A 14,097-nucleotide genomic window follows, 5' to 3' on the forward strand; every position below is an offset into this window, starting at 1 on the left:
AAAGGGTTACAGTTCAGTCTATTTGTCAGTAGCAGAAAATAATCTTTAAAATAATCGCCCTTTTTACAACAACAGATGTGGCTGTGTGACAGGAAATCTTTTCTGGTCCATTTTTTATTTATTTTGTTTATAAAACATGTAAAACAACTGTTTGAGGATCTCTTGTTCCTGTTAGTGTCACTGTCATGTGGGTTTTATACCGGTGCTCTCCATCAGGGGGAGCCCTATAGCCTCTCATGTCCTCCTGTCACCTCTTATTGATTCCTTAGTTCATCAGTTGTTTTTTTTCCTTTCTAACAGGATGTGGATATGATGGATCAGAACGGCATGACTCCCCTGATGTGGGCGGCTTACAGGACACACAGGTGTGTATGTTACAGTACATCCAGCTTCACATAGTTGCTGTTTTGGTCTCAGTGGGCCTTGACATGAAATCTTAATGACATGGTCAAACTAAAGGTGGAATAAATTTGAACCTTATGTTAAGATCCTGGATCCTGGAAAAACTGTAACATTGAGACTGTGTCAAAGTCCAGTGAAACCAGTGTGTATATGTTTCTGCTGACTGCAGCCATACACACAGAAGGTTCTCATGTGTAAATGAGTCGCAGTTCATTAGACAAACTGCTAACACAGGGAAACAATTCCCAGTATTGCTGCTCAGCTCTATTTAAATATTCCCTGATAAGCAATTTCTAGCAGGAATCATCCATGAGGGGTAATTATGTCAGTAAGCATAAAATAGAGTTGTAGCATGATTTAGTAAGTAGAAGAAGAAGGAATAAAAGGTCCCATATAGTATAAAGGTAGATGTTCATGTGTTGTTTGATTATAAAGCAGGTCTAGGTTCTATATTAATACTGTGAAAGTATCAAAGCGCTCTGTCCAGAGAGAAATGCACACAGCCTGTATTCAGAAACTCAGCCTTAAAACCAGCCGTCAGAACTTCTGTAACTTTGTGATGTCACAACAAAGTAGTCACCGCTCTCAGCCATGCCCCAAGCGCCACCCGCCTGGACCAACCATCCAACCTTGCAGGATTTGGTTTTGAACTCTGCTTTATATTTATTTCAACAATCAGAAGAGAGGCTCGAGCCTCCTCTCTTCTGATTGGCTCAATGACCTGTTGTTACTAGAGCTCCAGAGAGAAGCCTGAAAGAGGAGATGTAACTCTACATTGAGATTTTTGGTTCTTAAAACCACAAATATATCTTCTCATGGATCAACACTTTTAATAAAACACAGGAGGAGAGGAAAATATGGAGCTTTGAATTATGTAAATATGAAAGTACACAAAAATATATAATGGAAGTTGTCATATTCACTGTCTCGCTCTCGCTCTTAGAAGTGTTGATTTTATGATTTCAAACATCCATTGTTAACCACAGACATTTATTTGTTTGGTTAGCTGGATTTCATCACCCTGAGTGAGTGAGTTACACCCAGAGGAGGAATATGTTACAACTTGTACATGACCAATATTACAAGCAGCCAGTAATAAGCTTGTTGCTATTGCTTCTTTATTCTTGTTAGTGAGTTGAGTTTAAAGAGTAGAAAAGGCAGAAAAGTGTTGTTGCACTGAATCCAGTGGTTCACTTCTGTTCCACACCCACTGCTGCTGTGCACTGATGCCACACATGATCTTAAAGCTGATGTAAAAATGTGTAGTAACTCACAAAACCAATGGGAGATAGTTGGAGAGAATCAAACATGAACCAGATTCAAATCTGTTTTAACTTTTAAAACATGTTTCTATTTTGTATGGTTTCAACAACATGTTTGTCAGGTCAGTTTCAAACTAATGTGACTTAGTTTGACTTGATTTCTCCGGTCGAGGCAGACGGCCACCCACCCTGAGTCCGGTTCTGCTCGAGGTTTTTGCCTCTTAAGTGCTTGCTTATGGTGGTACTTTGTGGGTCTCTGTAATTGAAGAGTACAGTGTAGACCTGCTCTATTTGAAAAGTGCCTTGAGATAACTTGTGTTGTGTGTTGGTGCTATATAAATAACAATTGACTTCCTCTGTGTGACAGTGTGGATCCCACCAGGTTGCTACTAACCTTCAACGTCTCTGTCAACCTCGGTGACAAATATCACAAGAACACAGCGCTGCACTGGGCGGTACTGGCCGGAAACACCACTGTCATCAGCCTGCTGCTGGACGCCAACGCCAACGTTGATGCACAGAACATTAAGGTGATGCCTCCGGACACTGTCACTAAGAATGGTGGAAATGAGTTTACAGAGTGTAGTGATGGTGGATGTGTACAAACTGGTCTCGTGTTAATATTCAGGGGGAAACACCGCTAGATCTCGCCAAGCAGAGGAAGAACGTTTGGATGATCAATCACCTACAGGAAGCGCGGCAGGCCAAAGGTTACGACAGCCCGTCCTACCTGAAGAGACTGAAGATGGACAAGGTACACACACACACACACTCACTCACTCACAAGTCACAGATTAATTGCTGAAAACATTAGAGAGACAGAAAACTTTAAATCCCGTCAGTGGGATCAAGTCTAGCTCTCTAAACATGGGTGGCCTTCCTTTTTCTTTCTCAGTTGAAACAGACACGCTCAGACCAGCTTCTTCCAGTACTGCTGCAGTGCCACAGCATGTCGGGGTAGTGATTACCTTTCTGTTTATCAGTTTGTCAGCTGTTTACTACTTTTCACCGTCTCATTCAGACAGTCTGACAGGAAGGAGAGGGTCTTAAACAACCTGTTGTATTTAACAATGTGACTACAGGAACTTCAGGAACCGAGCAGGAAGGTAACTGTCACTGTCTAGTCTGACCACAGCGGGGGGTCATTCACATGCATCCTGGTGATAAAGATCGTCTTCTATTCAAACTCTGAACTTGATTGAACGGGATATTCAGATATTTATTTTGCTGCCTGACAGAACAGGTGATGCAGCCAAAACCTGTGGTGGGTGATTTCCCAACCTGGTAGATGTGCCATTTTTTTCTGTCTCTGAATATTTCTATTGTTGATTTTGTTTGAATTTTTTTCAGAACCATGTTTGCATAAAACCTCTTACTGCTGCAACTTAAAACTCTTGTTGTCTTTCCACTTGTCTGCTGGGACATTAATAGGTAATGAAGGTAAATTATAGAATTAGACAAACTTTTCACCCAAAAAAATGAAATATTGATTCTCCACATATGAAATGATGATGTGTCACTGTGTTTATAGATTCAGTAAACTGTAGACTATGAGTTGCATCACACTGAGTGCTGTAGTGAGTAGAGCTTCATAGGCCATTTGTAGAATTGTGAAATACACTTAATACACCTTCTTGGATTTCTGCTTCCTACCTTCCTCTTCATGTTTCCACAGCTCGTGAGAGCCCAAATGTGTAAAATCACACAGGGCTATAAAAAGAAATTTCACTTATTCAGAGTGAGGATTTTTCATTCTTTATACACAGGCATTTTCACATCATCAGAAAATGATAGTATCTATACTGTGTCTGCTGTTTATTGTGCATTATTTATTATGATAAGAACATAAAGCTAAAGATGCTTGTTTTTAACCATGATCCTTTGCACCTTTAGCTGTAGTTCTTCTCATTCAGTTGTAAACAAACTGCTGCTTGCACTGCAGCTTCAAATAAAGTAATTTATGTATTTAGGGTCATGAATTATTGATCATATTTTAACTTTTACAACAGATGTTAAAACTACAAAATGCTCGGTGAGCCGCCTCCTTCCTCCTCGCTCTCGTCTCCTCTGTATTTTCAATTTCTTCTTTTTTCTGTCGTTTTATCTCTTTTTGATCTCTCTTCCTTCCTCTGCCCAAGTCCCATCTGTCTCTTAGCAATCTTCACAGCTTTCTCTTCATCTCCAACAATCTACTCCTTTCTATTTCCGGCTTCCGTCCATTATTTATCCTGCCACCTTCTCCCTCTGCAGGAGTTCAGGCAGAAGGTGATGCTGGGAACGCCCTTCGTGGTCATCTGGCTAGTTGGCTTCATCGCCGACCTGGATATAGACTCGTGGCTGATCAAGGGCATCATGTACGCTGGCGTCTGGGTCGCCGTGCAGTTCCTTTCCAAGTATGTTTCAATCACATAAATATATGCACACACACCTAGTAGTTAATTATGTTCATGTGTTCATAGACAGGTTTTTTCAGATTTTGATTGATTTTGTGATTAAACTCAGATAGGCACACTTCAGGTGTCATTGACATTTTAAATCTAGATTTTAAGAATTTTTTTGTTTTGTTTTTCAGTCTACAAATATCATCAGATTGCAGAAATCAGAGCCTCCTCTCTTCTGATTGGCTCATCAACCTTAGAGAAAGCCTGAGAGAGGAGATGTACAACTACATTGAGACGGTTTTTGGTTCTTAAAACCACAAATATATCTTCTTATGGATCAACACTTCAAATAAAACACAGGAGAAAAGGAAAACATGGAGCTTTAAAATTAGCTGTTTAAGTAGAAGCTGCACATTAGATGACTTGTTGACAAGTTGTATCAGAACTGTGAGTTAAATTTCTGTTTCTTCTCTTTGAAATTGTAACTGCCAGCATTTCTCATGCAGTGACTAACACTCTCTTCCTTCATTTCCCTCTAATACACACACACACACACGCGCGCGCACGCACACACACACACACACACACACACACACACACACACACACACACACACACACACACACACACACTACAGCACTTGCTTACACCCCATTACTACTGCCATCTGGTCCTGCTGGTACAGTTTGTTGTCACTGCTGTTCCCTATGTGACTACAATAACATACATTAACCGGTGTGTTAGCTTTATAATTACTCACATTCCTGGAATACTTGCTTGGTGAAAAAACAATTGGGATTATGAGTGGTGTTGAGTCCAGCTGCAGTGTACCATCAGATCACGGTTCGGTTTGTTTTCGTTGCTGACTGACTGCAGCGTTCGGAACAAAGCCTCAGGTATACATTCATCCAGATGTGCTACAGTGAGCAGGTTGCACATCTGCAGGAGGAATGCCTTGATGTATTGAACACATAAGTTATGAGCTGAGCAGCGTCTGAAGTGGGAATGATGAAAAAAGTCTTACTTATTATAATTTGAACAAAACCACGATAATAGGAGCCAAGTTGTAATGAACGGGAATTACCCTTCAACAGTGACGGTGACAGTGTTCCAGTCAGGTTGTGCCAAGTATGAGCAGATGATTTAGTACTCTACTGCGGCGTGCACTATTTGAATGACAGTAAGTGCAGAGCAGAAATGAGATAATGGCTAATTTGTAACTCCTGTCGTCTCCTCTCCTCTCCTCTCCTCTCCTCTCCTCTCCTCTCCTCTCCTCTCCTCTCCTCAGGGCTTTCTTCGACCACTCCATGCACAGCGCTCTCCCTCTGGGAATCTACCTGGCCACCAAGTTCTGGATGTACACCACCTGGTTCTACTGGTTCTGGAATGATATCCTTTCCTGTCGTACACTGAATCAATCTCGACTTTGTTTTCTTAATGGAAAAGTTTGACATTTCGGTTTTTGCTTTCATGTCAAGAGTTAAAAGAGAAGATCGATACCACTCTAATGTCTGTGCTGTAAAAAGGAAGCTACTGCATGCAGCCGGTTAGCTTAGCTTAGCATGACTACAGGAAATGGGGACAGCTAGCTTTGGTTCAAAGGTAGTAAAATCGGCCTACCATCTACCACCTACTTACTGAAAGACACCAGCCATGCTATTCAGATAGAAAACTGAGCACTATAACTTTTTGTGAAAAAGGCTTTTGTGTACAAAAATGAAATTTCCTAGTTTAAGCAGTGAATAACTTCCTACACTATGTGTGTAGGAAAAAAAGCACTGTATGAATGTGTGTGTGAACACGGGTGAATGTGGCTTCCATTGTAAAGCGCTTTAAGTGGTTGATAAGAACAGAAAAGTGCTCTATAAGTGCAGACCATCTACTACTGACATTGATTAAATAATAATAATTAAATAATTCAGTTCTGGCATTTAGCTGAGTCTGAGGGATGTGCAGTTTGAGAGAAGTTGAGGATTCATTGTTTTGCTCAACGACTTAGAAACACTTTGGCAGCAACCTTTCAGATTTCTAATGAGTCTGTAAATCCCAAAAAACCTCGAGGATTTCACTGAACAAGTCGGGTCCTCTGTACCTCTTTCCCACCTCTCCAAATGACAGAGGGGCTTTTGTGTCATCTTTTTATTTTTTAATTCACCCACAATCCACATGTGTATGAAGCAGAATGCCATAGGTTCAAGACCTGGCACACGCTGTGTCTTTACTGGAGAATAGACAACAATTCAAAAGCTTGCAGTTCTGTCCCCTGCTCATTAAAATGGACTATTTATTATTGGCTTATTAGAACTTGAGCCAAGAGCTTTTTTTTTATTTATTTTTTTATTATTTATCTTTTAGTCTATGACAAATATCATGTCAGAGCAGGGTGGACCTCAATAAAAATAATGGCCTGTAACATTAATTTTTGCTGCTTGAATTGTATTTTGCAAGAAGACAAAAGTTCAGAAAGGTTCATGTGAAGAGCAGAAATTAATGGTTGTTGTGAGTTTGGAGTTTAGTGTGTAACAGCTGCGACATGCAACTCAACAGATCGACTCCAAAGAGTTTCTGTTGGCCTCAGCATGGCTTCTTTCACATTGTTGTTGTTGTTGTTTTTGCTCATGGTAGAATTGCCTTTTTGTTTGGAGGCCCCTAATTGCAGGAGGTGAGCGGGGAGTTCTCATTTGTGGAAGGCATTTAATTTTATGCCTCACTGCTCGACTAATGGGACGGGAGAGTGAGATGTCTTCACACGTAGCTTATTGAAAAAGAGGGGAGTGCTCTGAAAATCTTTTCAGTTATTTTAAAAATGCAGCTGGAGATGACCGTGTATTTCATGGTATATGTTGTGTCTACTCAAGATTAGATTGATGGACATAAAGATGGTGACTAATTAAAGGGAAAAAAAACCTGAAGAGCGAGTGAGAGACGAGACGACACAGCCCCCATCCACAGGGCGCGAGGGGTCACTGATGTTCTGATGAGTCTGAAAATGATTTGTCAGTCACCAGATCTCGACCCATTCGAACACTTCACCTCATCAAAACACCGAATGAGGGAATGTCTTTGGGAAGAATGGTTCTTCCCTCCAGTAGAGTTCAGAGACTCCAGACGCAGCTCGTGGTGACTCACCGCCTCACTGAGACACTTTGTATTGCCTTTTCCTCGTCTGTTGACCTGCTCCATAAGCCAGGTTTTAGCATGCGCATTCATCATCAAAGAGCAAAGGTTGGTGACGTTGCATCCTGTGCACTGTTAAACATTTGCTCATACACCTCATGGAAAGTTGTCTTTTTGACTGCAGGCAGGTCCGTTCTTGTGTGAAGACATTCGCCTCTGGAAAAAACGACTTCTCTTTTGCCCTCCAGCTATCAAGGCCGTCGTTACGTCTGCGTATCTGCCATGAAGGGGTGTGTGTCTCTCCGGCCTTCTCAGTTCAGACGTGCTGCTTCATGTCCCTGTCAGCACAGGGAGTTTATCTTTTCTGCTGCAGGGCTGCAGCTGTGAGCTGGACCTACTGGAAGTTGTTAAGTCACTCATTTGAGCATGTGAGGTGAACAGTTGCTTCTTGTCCAGTCGTCTACATACACACAAAGTAATTCACAGAGGTGGCAGCACGCTTTCTAATCGCATACATTTATACAAATCATGTGGTGTGCACATGAAGAGCACAGGATGGGTCTGTGCTTGTTTTAACTACTAGTTAATAATAAATCTAAAGTTAACAAATTGCTCTACCCACAAGAACAAACAGCCAGTTAAGGTCCAGGTGAGCTAGAATGTATGACGTGTTGTCCCACCAGGTCTGAAGGCAGTTGTTGACAGATGTTCTGAACAGGATGAAGAGACTGCTGTTCTAGAGAGAGAAGATAGAATAATCGTTTGAATAAGGGGATAACGGTGAAAACTCTTCTCCCTCTCTCCTGGAAGTCTTTCACCTTAGTTTTACGGCAAAAAAATGTATTTTTAGTATAGATTAATCCGCTGATTATTTTATTGGTTAATCGATCACTTGTTAACTCAATGAATTTTCAAAAAGTAGTAAAATCCGCCTGCAAGAACTTGATTTGTCCGCCCATCAAAGATATTTCATGAACTATCATGTGTGACTGGGAAAATCAAGCAAATCAACACATTTGAGAAGCAGCGTTTTTGCTTGAAATATGACTGATTGATTATCAGAATAGTTGCTGATTCAATCAAATTCAAGTAATGGTTGCAACTCTGCTGTACACACCAAAAGTGAAAGAAGTAGTTGTGTGAAGAATAAAAAAACAGGAGCTTGATAGAGAAGTTCAGACCCTGCTGTAGTTTCTCAGCGTGCTCCTGCGTGATGCAGGCGTGATTTTCAAGTTTCAGAAATTTCCAGCAAGAATTATTGAAGGCAGCCCCCACCCCACCCCCACCCCAACCTCCACCCCGAAATCTGACGTCCAAAATGTGTGAGGGTTTCAGCCACATTTCAACCATCTGACAGCACCTCAGTCGAAGCACGGTGATGCTTTTAACCACCTCCTTCGCAATCTCCTGTCTGTGGTGTCGAGGGAGGAATCGGTTTACTCTGTCTGATCCTTCAGAGCCTGGTTACATAAACTGCGGGCTGAGGCCCAACACGGGTCGCTGGTTGAGTTCTGCATTTGGTACGTGCCTGTAGTTCTGGTGAACCTCCATTGAACTTGGATTTGTAGATGACAATTGAGGGCGGACAGATTCCAACATCTGGTTTAAAGTGTCCAACATTAAACGAGACATTTTCACTGAATGGTTTCCAATATGTGAGGAGCTAATACAGTGTAGAAGGACAAAGAGCTCCTGATCAACTCTCTTTCAGGCTGTATACTTATGCTGCCTTGTATTTTGCTCACCTCTGTTCTGCCCTCCGGGTTCACACGTTGTGTCGGCCATTTCTGACCCATTTTCTGATGTTGTGAGCTCATCGTCCTCCTCAGGCCTGTGGTTGAAATCAGATCAAATGACAAAGGTTCAAGCTGTGTGATGAGACTTTTTGTCTTTTCCCCGGCCCGGATCATATTCTCCTCATTTCTCAGGAGGAAAAGGAGGGAAGGGTTCGCTCATAAGTGCATTTCCAGCAGACAAATGTTTGAAAATAACAGAATGATGATGTTGGAATTAAGAGTCGGAGCAAAACTAATGGAAAAAGACTTTGACTGTGTCACAATTCAGGGGCTGCATCCTTCGGAGGCTGCATTTAAAGACTGATTGCGTCACAGTGGTGCGACTAGTCTGTCCTATTTTGAAGGCTCCATCAGGTGAATCCTTCGTGGCCCCGACCTATCCCAAGATTCATTGCGCGTCTGTAATGAAAGCAAACACCAGCAGAGAGTGCGAGGATTACACTTTTAAATTTAAGTATTGGGTTTCAGCTCAATTCAATGGAACCAAGGGCCTTAAAACCTCCAGTTTTTGTGAAAAAAAAGTTACGTTGTGAAGGTTGCTATGCGTCAGGAGCCGCGCTAAAATTGTCTGTAAGCCAGACCGTCTCATATCGGTTCGGCCTTCACGGTCTACGGCAACAGCTTTTAATTTGTAGCAACGATAAAAAAAAACATTGAGCTTTGCACTGCATCACACATAACTTCATTATATCTGCAGATTATTATCTTCAAACACCACTGTGATAAATCCACCTCTGACCCTCTGGCAGGGCCTCTGCTGTGTGGGCAGCCCTTCAGGAGATAAATGCTAACGTGAAGGTGCTGACTATCACTCCCTGAAGAAGCACTGAAAGCCATTTGTCTGAGGTGCAGCATCGATCACCGGCACTACCTCTGCCACTCCGCTGGTCGTTGAGCGAGTCGACCAGCGAGCTGCTCCAGACAGTGTTTTACTTATCGGGTCATTTCAGATGTGGGCTCTGTCAACACCCAGTACTTTATGGAGACACTTATGAAGATCGATGACTTCATGTAGTCCTCAGGGACTTGTTGAGGCCTCTCTCACTCTGTCCGTGCAAAGAAAGAGCTTATCAATGAGATCATAACTGTGCTGCATGGGTAACCGCAGAAGCTATTGGTTCATGCTCACCAACAAACCACAGCTGTTGATGTTGGGGCATGTTATTTCTACGCCTGTGTTTCTAATAGCTACAAGCAGCTAATTTTCCAACACATCTCTAGGGCTGCTTCAGAGGATTTCAGTGTCATGTGGTGTGGTTGTTAGTGTAACCTTTCACGGCTGGCGTTCACATCAAGTGTGTTTTTACAGATTCAGTTTGAAAATAAAGCATGTGGTACCAACAGTGGAGAAACACGGTGCCTAGTAACGCCAGCTTTAGTCTTTCATTTGTGGAGTTACACCCAACCGTTTGATTCAAAGGATGATCTGGTTTGGTTTGAGATGATGAAAGAAATAGGTCTGGTCCATCAAAAACTACTTTTCAGCCAGTCTAGCAGCGTGGCGTCTGGGATGGCAGATGGTCCACCACTTTGGTCAAGACTAAAATATCTCAGCAGCTACTGGAATATGGAACAGACATTCAAGGATGAATCCTATTGGTGATCCCCTGACTTTCCACTAGTGCCGCCATGATCACATCAGTGGCTCAACCATTCATGATTCCACTTATTCATGCTTAGTGATTCCTTAGGTTTTCATTTCATTTCATTTCAAGTTGTCCTATACTTTGGTTTATGACCAGATATTCCCATCAGCCTCAGCTGTACTTTGTGTGTTTAAATGCGAATGTTAGCATGAGAATATGCTAAACTAAGATGGTAAATATGATGAACATTACACCTGTTAAACATCTTCAAAAACCTGTGATTAAGTTAGCATCCGTATGTATTTTGGCATATATTATAAACTTGTGTTAGTAACGGTGCAGGTGTTTCATTTTAAGCCTGGACCAGGATCCAGACACATTAATGCAACACGCCTGCCACAGATGGAAGCTTTGAGCTTTGCCAGCTTCCATCCTCAAATCTTTTCTTGGAAGATTGTTGCAGCGATTTATTATTACACATCCACTAAGTTGGTGGACTCACAAAAGGCACATGTGAAAACTGGTGGAATGTTCTGTAAAATGGTAAAACCACCTTTCTTGGTTCATCTACCCTGAAGAAGGCAGTTTAAATGATGCCTCATTTAAACAGAATGACTACTTTGTGTATAGTTGTTTGAGCACTCGTGCAGTACTCACATGCAAAACTTCAATTTAGACACATTATACTTAATTCATGTTATTTTCTATCCTTGCTAGCAAATAAAAAATCCCACACACAGTCTAACTTGAGGTAAACAACTTCTTTGCAACGTTTCAGTGCTAGACCTACATCAGGCAACAATGAGGAGCCATCTTAAATAGGAGTGGCTGTAAGGTGGGGACCAATCAGCTTATCCCACGTGAAATAGAAGATAACAATAAAGCAGACATCAATTCACTATATAATAGTACATGATCTAATATATAAAAGAGTAAAAGATTGTAAACTCCACATAGTTACAAATTGAATAGGGAAGTTAATAAAGAAATGAATGCTTGAGGAGCATCAATATTCATACAAAGACCCATTCGAAAACGTGGCTAATGTAGATTAGCCTGTAGGGTTTAATAAATGTTATGAAAAGACCATATTAATATATTAGTGAACATCATAAGTAAAAAAATAAATGCAATCTCACCAAATTGTGCAAAAATACTTAGAGGTATATTTGATAATTGACTAAAGTAAGTTCTTATAAAGAGATTCATGTTGCTATGACGAGAGTATCTGACTCAGGTTGACATCATCGTAGTAAAAATACAGGAAGTGGCTTTTATGGACGTTTGTTCAGTTGTTTTCTATGTTTATGTCATTTCTGCTTGACAACAGCCGAATATTTATTATTGTTGTTATTCTGTTGATGAGAATCTGCTTTGTAGAAATAGACGAGAACCAATAAGAATTATTCGTTTTTGAATGACATGAAGCATATGAGGGGTTACGGTTAAAGGAATGGCATCTTGGGTAATACGCTTATTGGCTTTCATACTGAGGGATTACAAATACCACTCTCACATCCATTCAGTCTGAAGCTCCAGCCAGCAGCCAGTTAAACCACCACCTGATGTGTTGTAACATTTAGATGCAGTTGTGTTTGTTGATGTCATCAGTACATCAGTAGCAATGCTGTGTTTAAAATGATGTGGGATGTGATGATTGTGGTTAAAATAACAAACAGAAAGGTGATTCAGAAGAAGCGGTTTTGTCCACCATCTTCCTTAACCTCCCTGCACATCTGCCTTTCGCCACCGTCCACGTGCCCTTCCTGATAAACACCCTGGCTCTGTTCTACAACTTTGGAAAGTCTTGGAAGTCTGACCCGGGAATCATAAAGGCATCAGAGGAGCAGAAGAAAAAGGTGAACTGACAAGAAACAGTGTGTGACATTGTTTATCTCTGTGGTGTATATCACTATAATAAGTCTGCTGTAGTTGATACTTGCTTTTTTGCACACATTTGTTTTGACATACAAACATTTTTTATTCCCCCACATGTTGCTTCAGCTGTGAACATTTCAGTGGCTGATTCTCTGGCCTGCTGCCCAGAGTCCCCCCCCCCCCCCCCCTCTCCCCGCTGTCCCTCATTATCACAGTCTAATGGAGGACAACGGGGCCTCTGCTTCTCACCAGGCCCCTGAATTTCCATCCTGTGATTGACGAAGAGCTAAATTTACCCTGCATTGTTAGCACAGTTTAGACTCACCACAGTCCAGGCCAGTCTGCCACCTCAGATCAGAGGCTTCAAAGCAGAAGCTCCTCTTCCTCCTCTTGCCGTCCTGTAGATTAGGATTTTTGTATCTTGAGTTTATTTGCACAGAAACAAATTTCTGATTTGTGCAGAGTAGATACAATCCAAGCCTCCACTTTTAAAAGGTATTTTTTTCCTTATAAACTAAACAAACTCACAGGTGAATTAAACTGTAAATCCCACTGTGGCCTTTGTCCCAGTTCACTGTGAACCAGCCAAGTCTCCAGTGTGATCATTCAGCTGGAAATCCTAGTTTCAGCTTGTACACTGTCAGTAGGTCTTTTGTTACACTGCCAAACAGTCCTCAGCAAGACGAATTTCTCAGTCGTTCATTCATTTTTCTGCCGTGTCTGTGTCTGCTTTTTTTTTTTTTTTTTCTTTAAATCCTGCTTTTGTGTCTTGTTTCCTTCCTGCAGACGATCGTGGAGCTGGCAGAGACAGGCAGTCTGGATCTGAGCATATTCTGCAGCACCTGCTTGGTAAAGTCTGTCCACCACCCCGATGCCACACACTGACGACCACGTCAATAATAAGACATTTAATTTCAAACATTCCCTTGTGTGTGTTTCTTTACAGATACGGAAGCCCATCAGGTCCAAACACTGCGCCGTTTGCAACCGCTGCATCGCTAAGTTTGACCACCACTGTCCCTGGGTGGGGAACTGCGTCGGTACGTCAACAACGCCACACATTTTTACGAGAATGTCAACAACCGCAGAAACACATGGGCTTCCCAAAAACCAGCTGCTCACAATTTCCCTCCTCAGATTGAGAGCTGTGGCTTTTTTATTGTGTTTTATCAGCTCCAGATTCAACATGTGTCCTCTCTAAAAGTTCTGCTCTGAGTTATTCTGGTTCTGCTACAACACAGAGACAAGTTGATGGAATAAATATCATGATCTAACACAGAGGAAGTAAAAGGTAATATCTGGCTGATTGTAAAATAAAACCAGTACGACATAAAAACCTTAAGTGGCGCATAAAAAAAACTTCCTCAAGATGATGAATAATGTCTGAAATGAAGAGGGAAATAATGTGAGGAGGCGCTTAGAACGCCGCAAGTGAAGCACCTGTGTGTGTGTGTGTGTGTATGTGTGTGTGTGTGTGTGTGTGTGTGTGTGTGTGTGTGTGTGTGTGTGTGTGTGTGTGTGAGGCTTGTTGTCTGCAGACTGGAAACAGTGGGGGAAGGAAGGAGTGCAGGGGGCTCGTTGCACTTCCATTTTTGAAAGCAGGTGGTCAGGATGAGGCTTTAAAGTGAGGAAACTGTCTGAACAAACAGCGAGTGCGGCCTGGTGACTGCTGGGA

The 14,097-nt window shown here is 41.8% G+C and overlaps 1 protein-coding gene across 1 annotated transcript in view; it reads left to right on the forward strand.

Annotated features, from left to right (window-relative positions):
• Positions 1–14,097, forward strand: part of zdhhc17 (zinc finger DHHC-type palmitoyltransferase 17) — a 33,254-nt gene that overhangs the window by 12,824 nt on the left and 6,333 nt on the right. Inside the window, exons 6-13 of the mRNA XM_056367811.1 lie at positions 301–365; positions 2,032–2,194; positions 2,293–2,418; positions 3,915–4,057; positions 5,334–5,434; positions 12,279–12,403; positions 13,209–13,271; positions 13,369–13,462. Of these exons, the coding sequence (XP_056223786.1) occupies positions 301–365; positions 2,032–2,194; positions 2,293–2,418; positions 3,915–4,057; positions 5,334–5,434; positions 12,279–12,403; positions 13,209–13,271; positions 13,369–13,462 (880 nt within the window). The remainder of the gene's footprint in view (positions 1–300; positions 366–2,031; positions 2,195–2,292; positions 2,419–3,914; positions 4,058–5,333; positions 5,435–12,278; positions 12,404–13,208; positions 13,272–13,368; positions 13,463–14,097) is intronic.

Source organism: Seriola aureovittata, chromosome 22, assembly GCF_021018895.1.
Source record: "Seriola aureovittata isolate HTS-2021-v1 ecotype China chromosome 22, ASM2101889v1, whole genome shotgun sequence".
Classification (NCBI taxonomy): Eukaryota; Metazoa; Chordata; class Actinopteri; order Carangiformes; family Carangidae; genus Seriola; species Seriola aureovittata.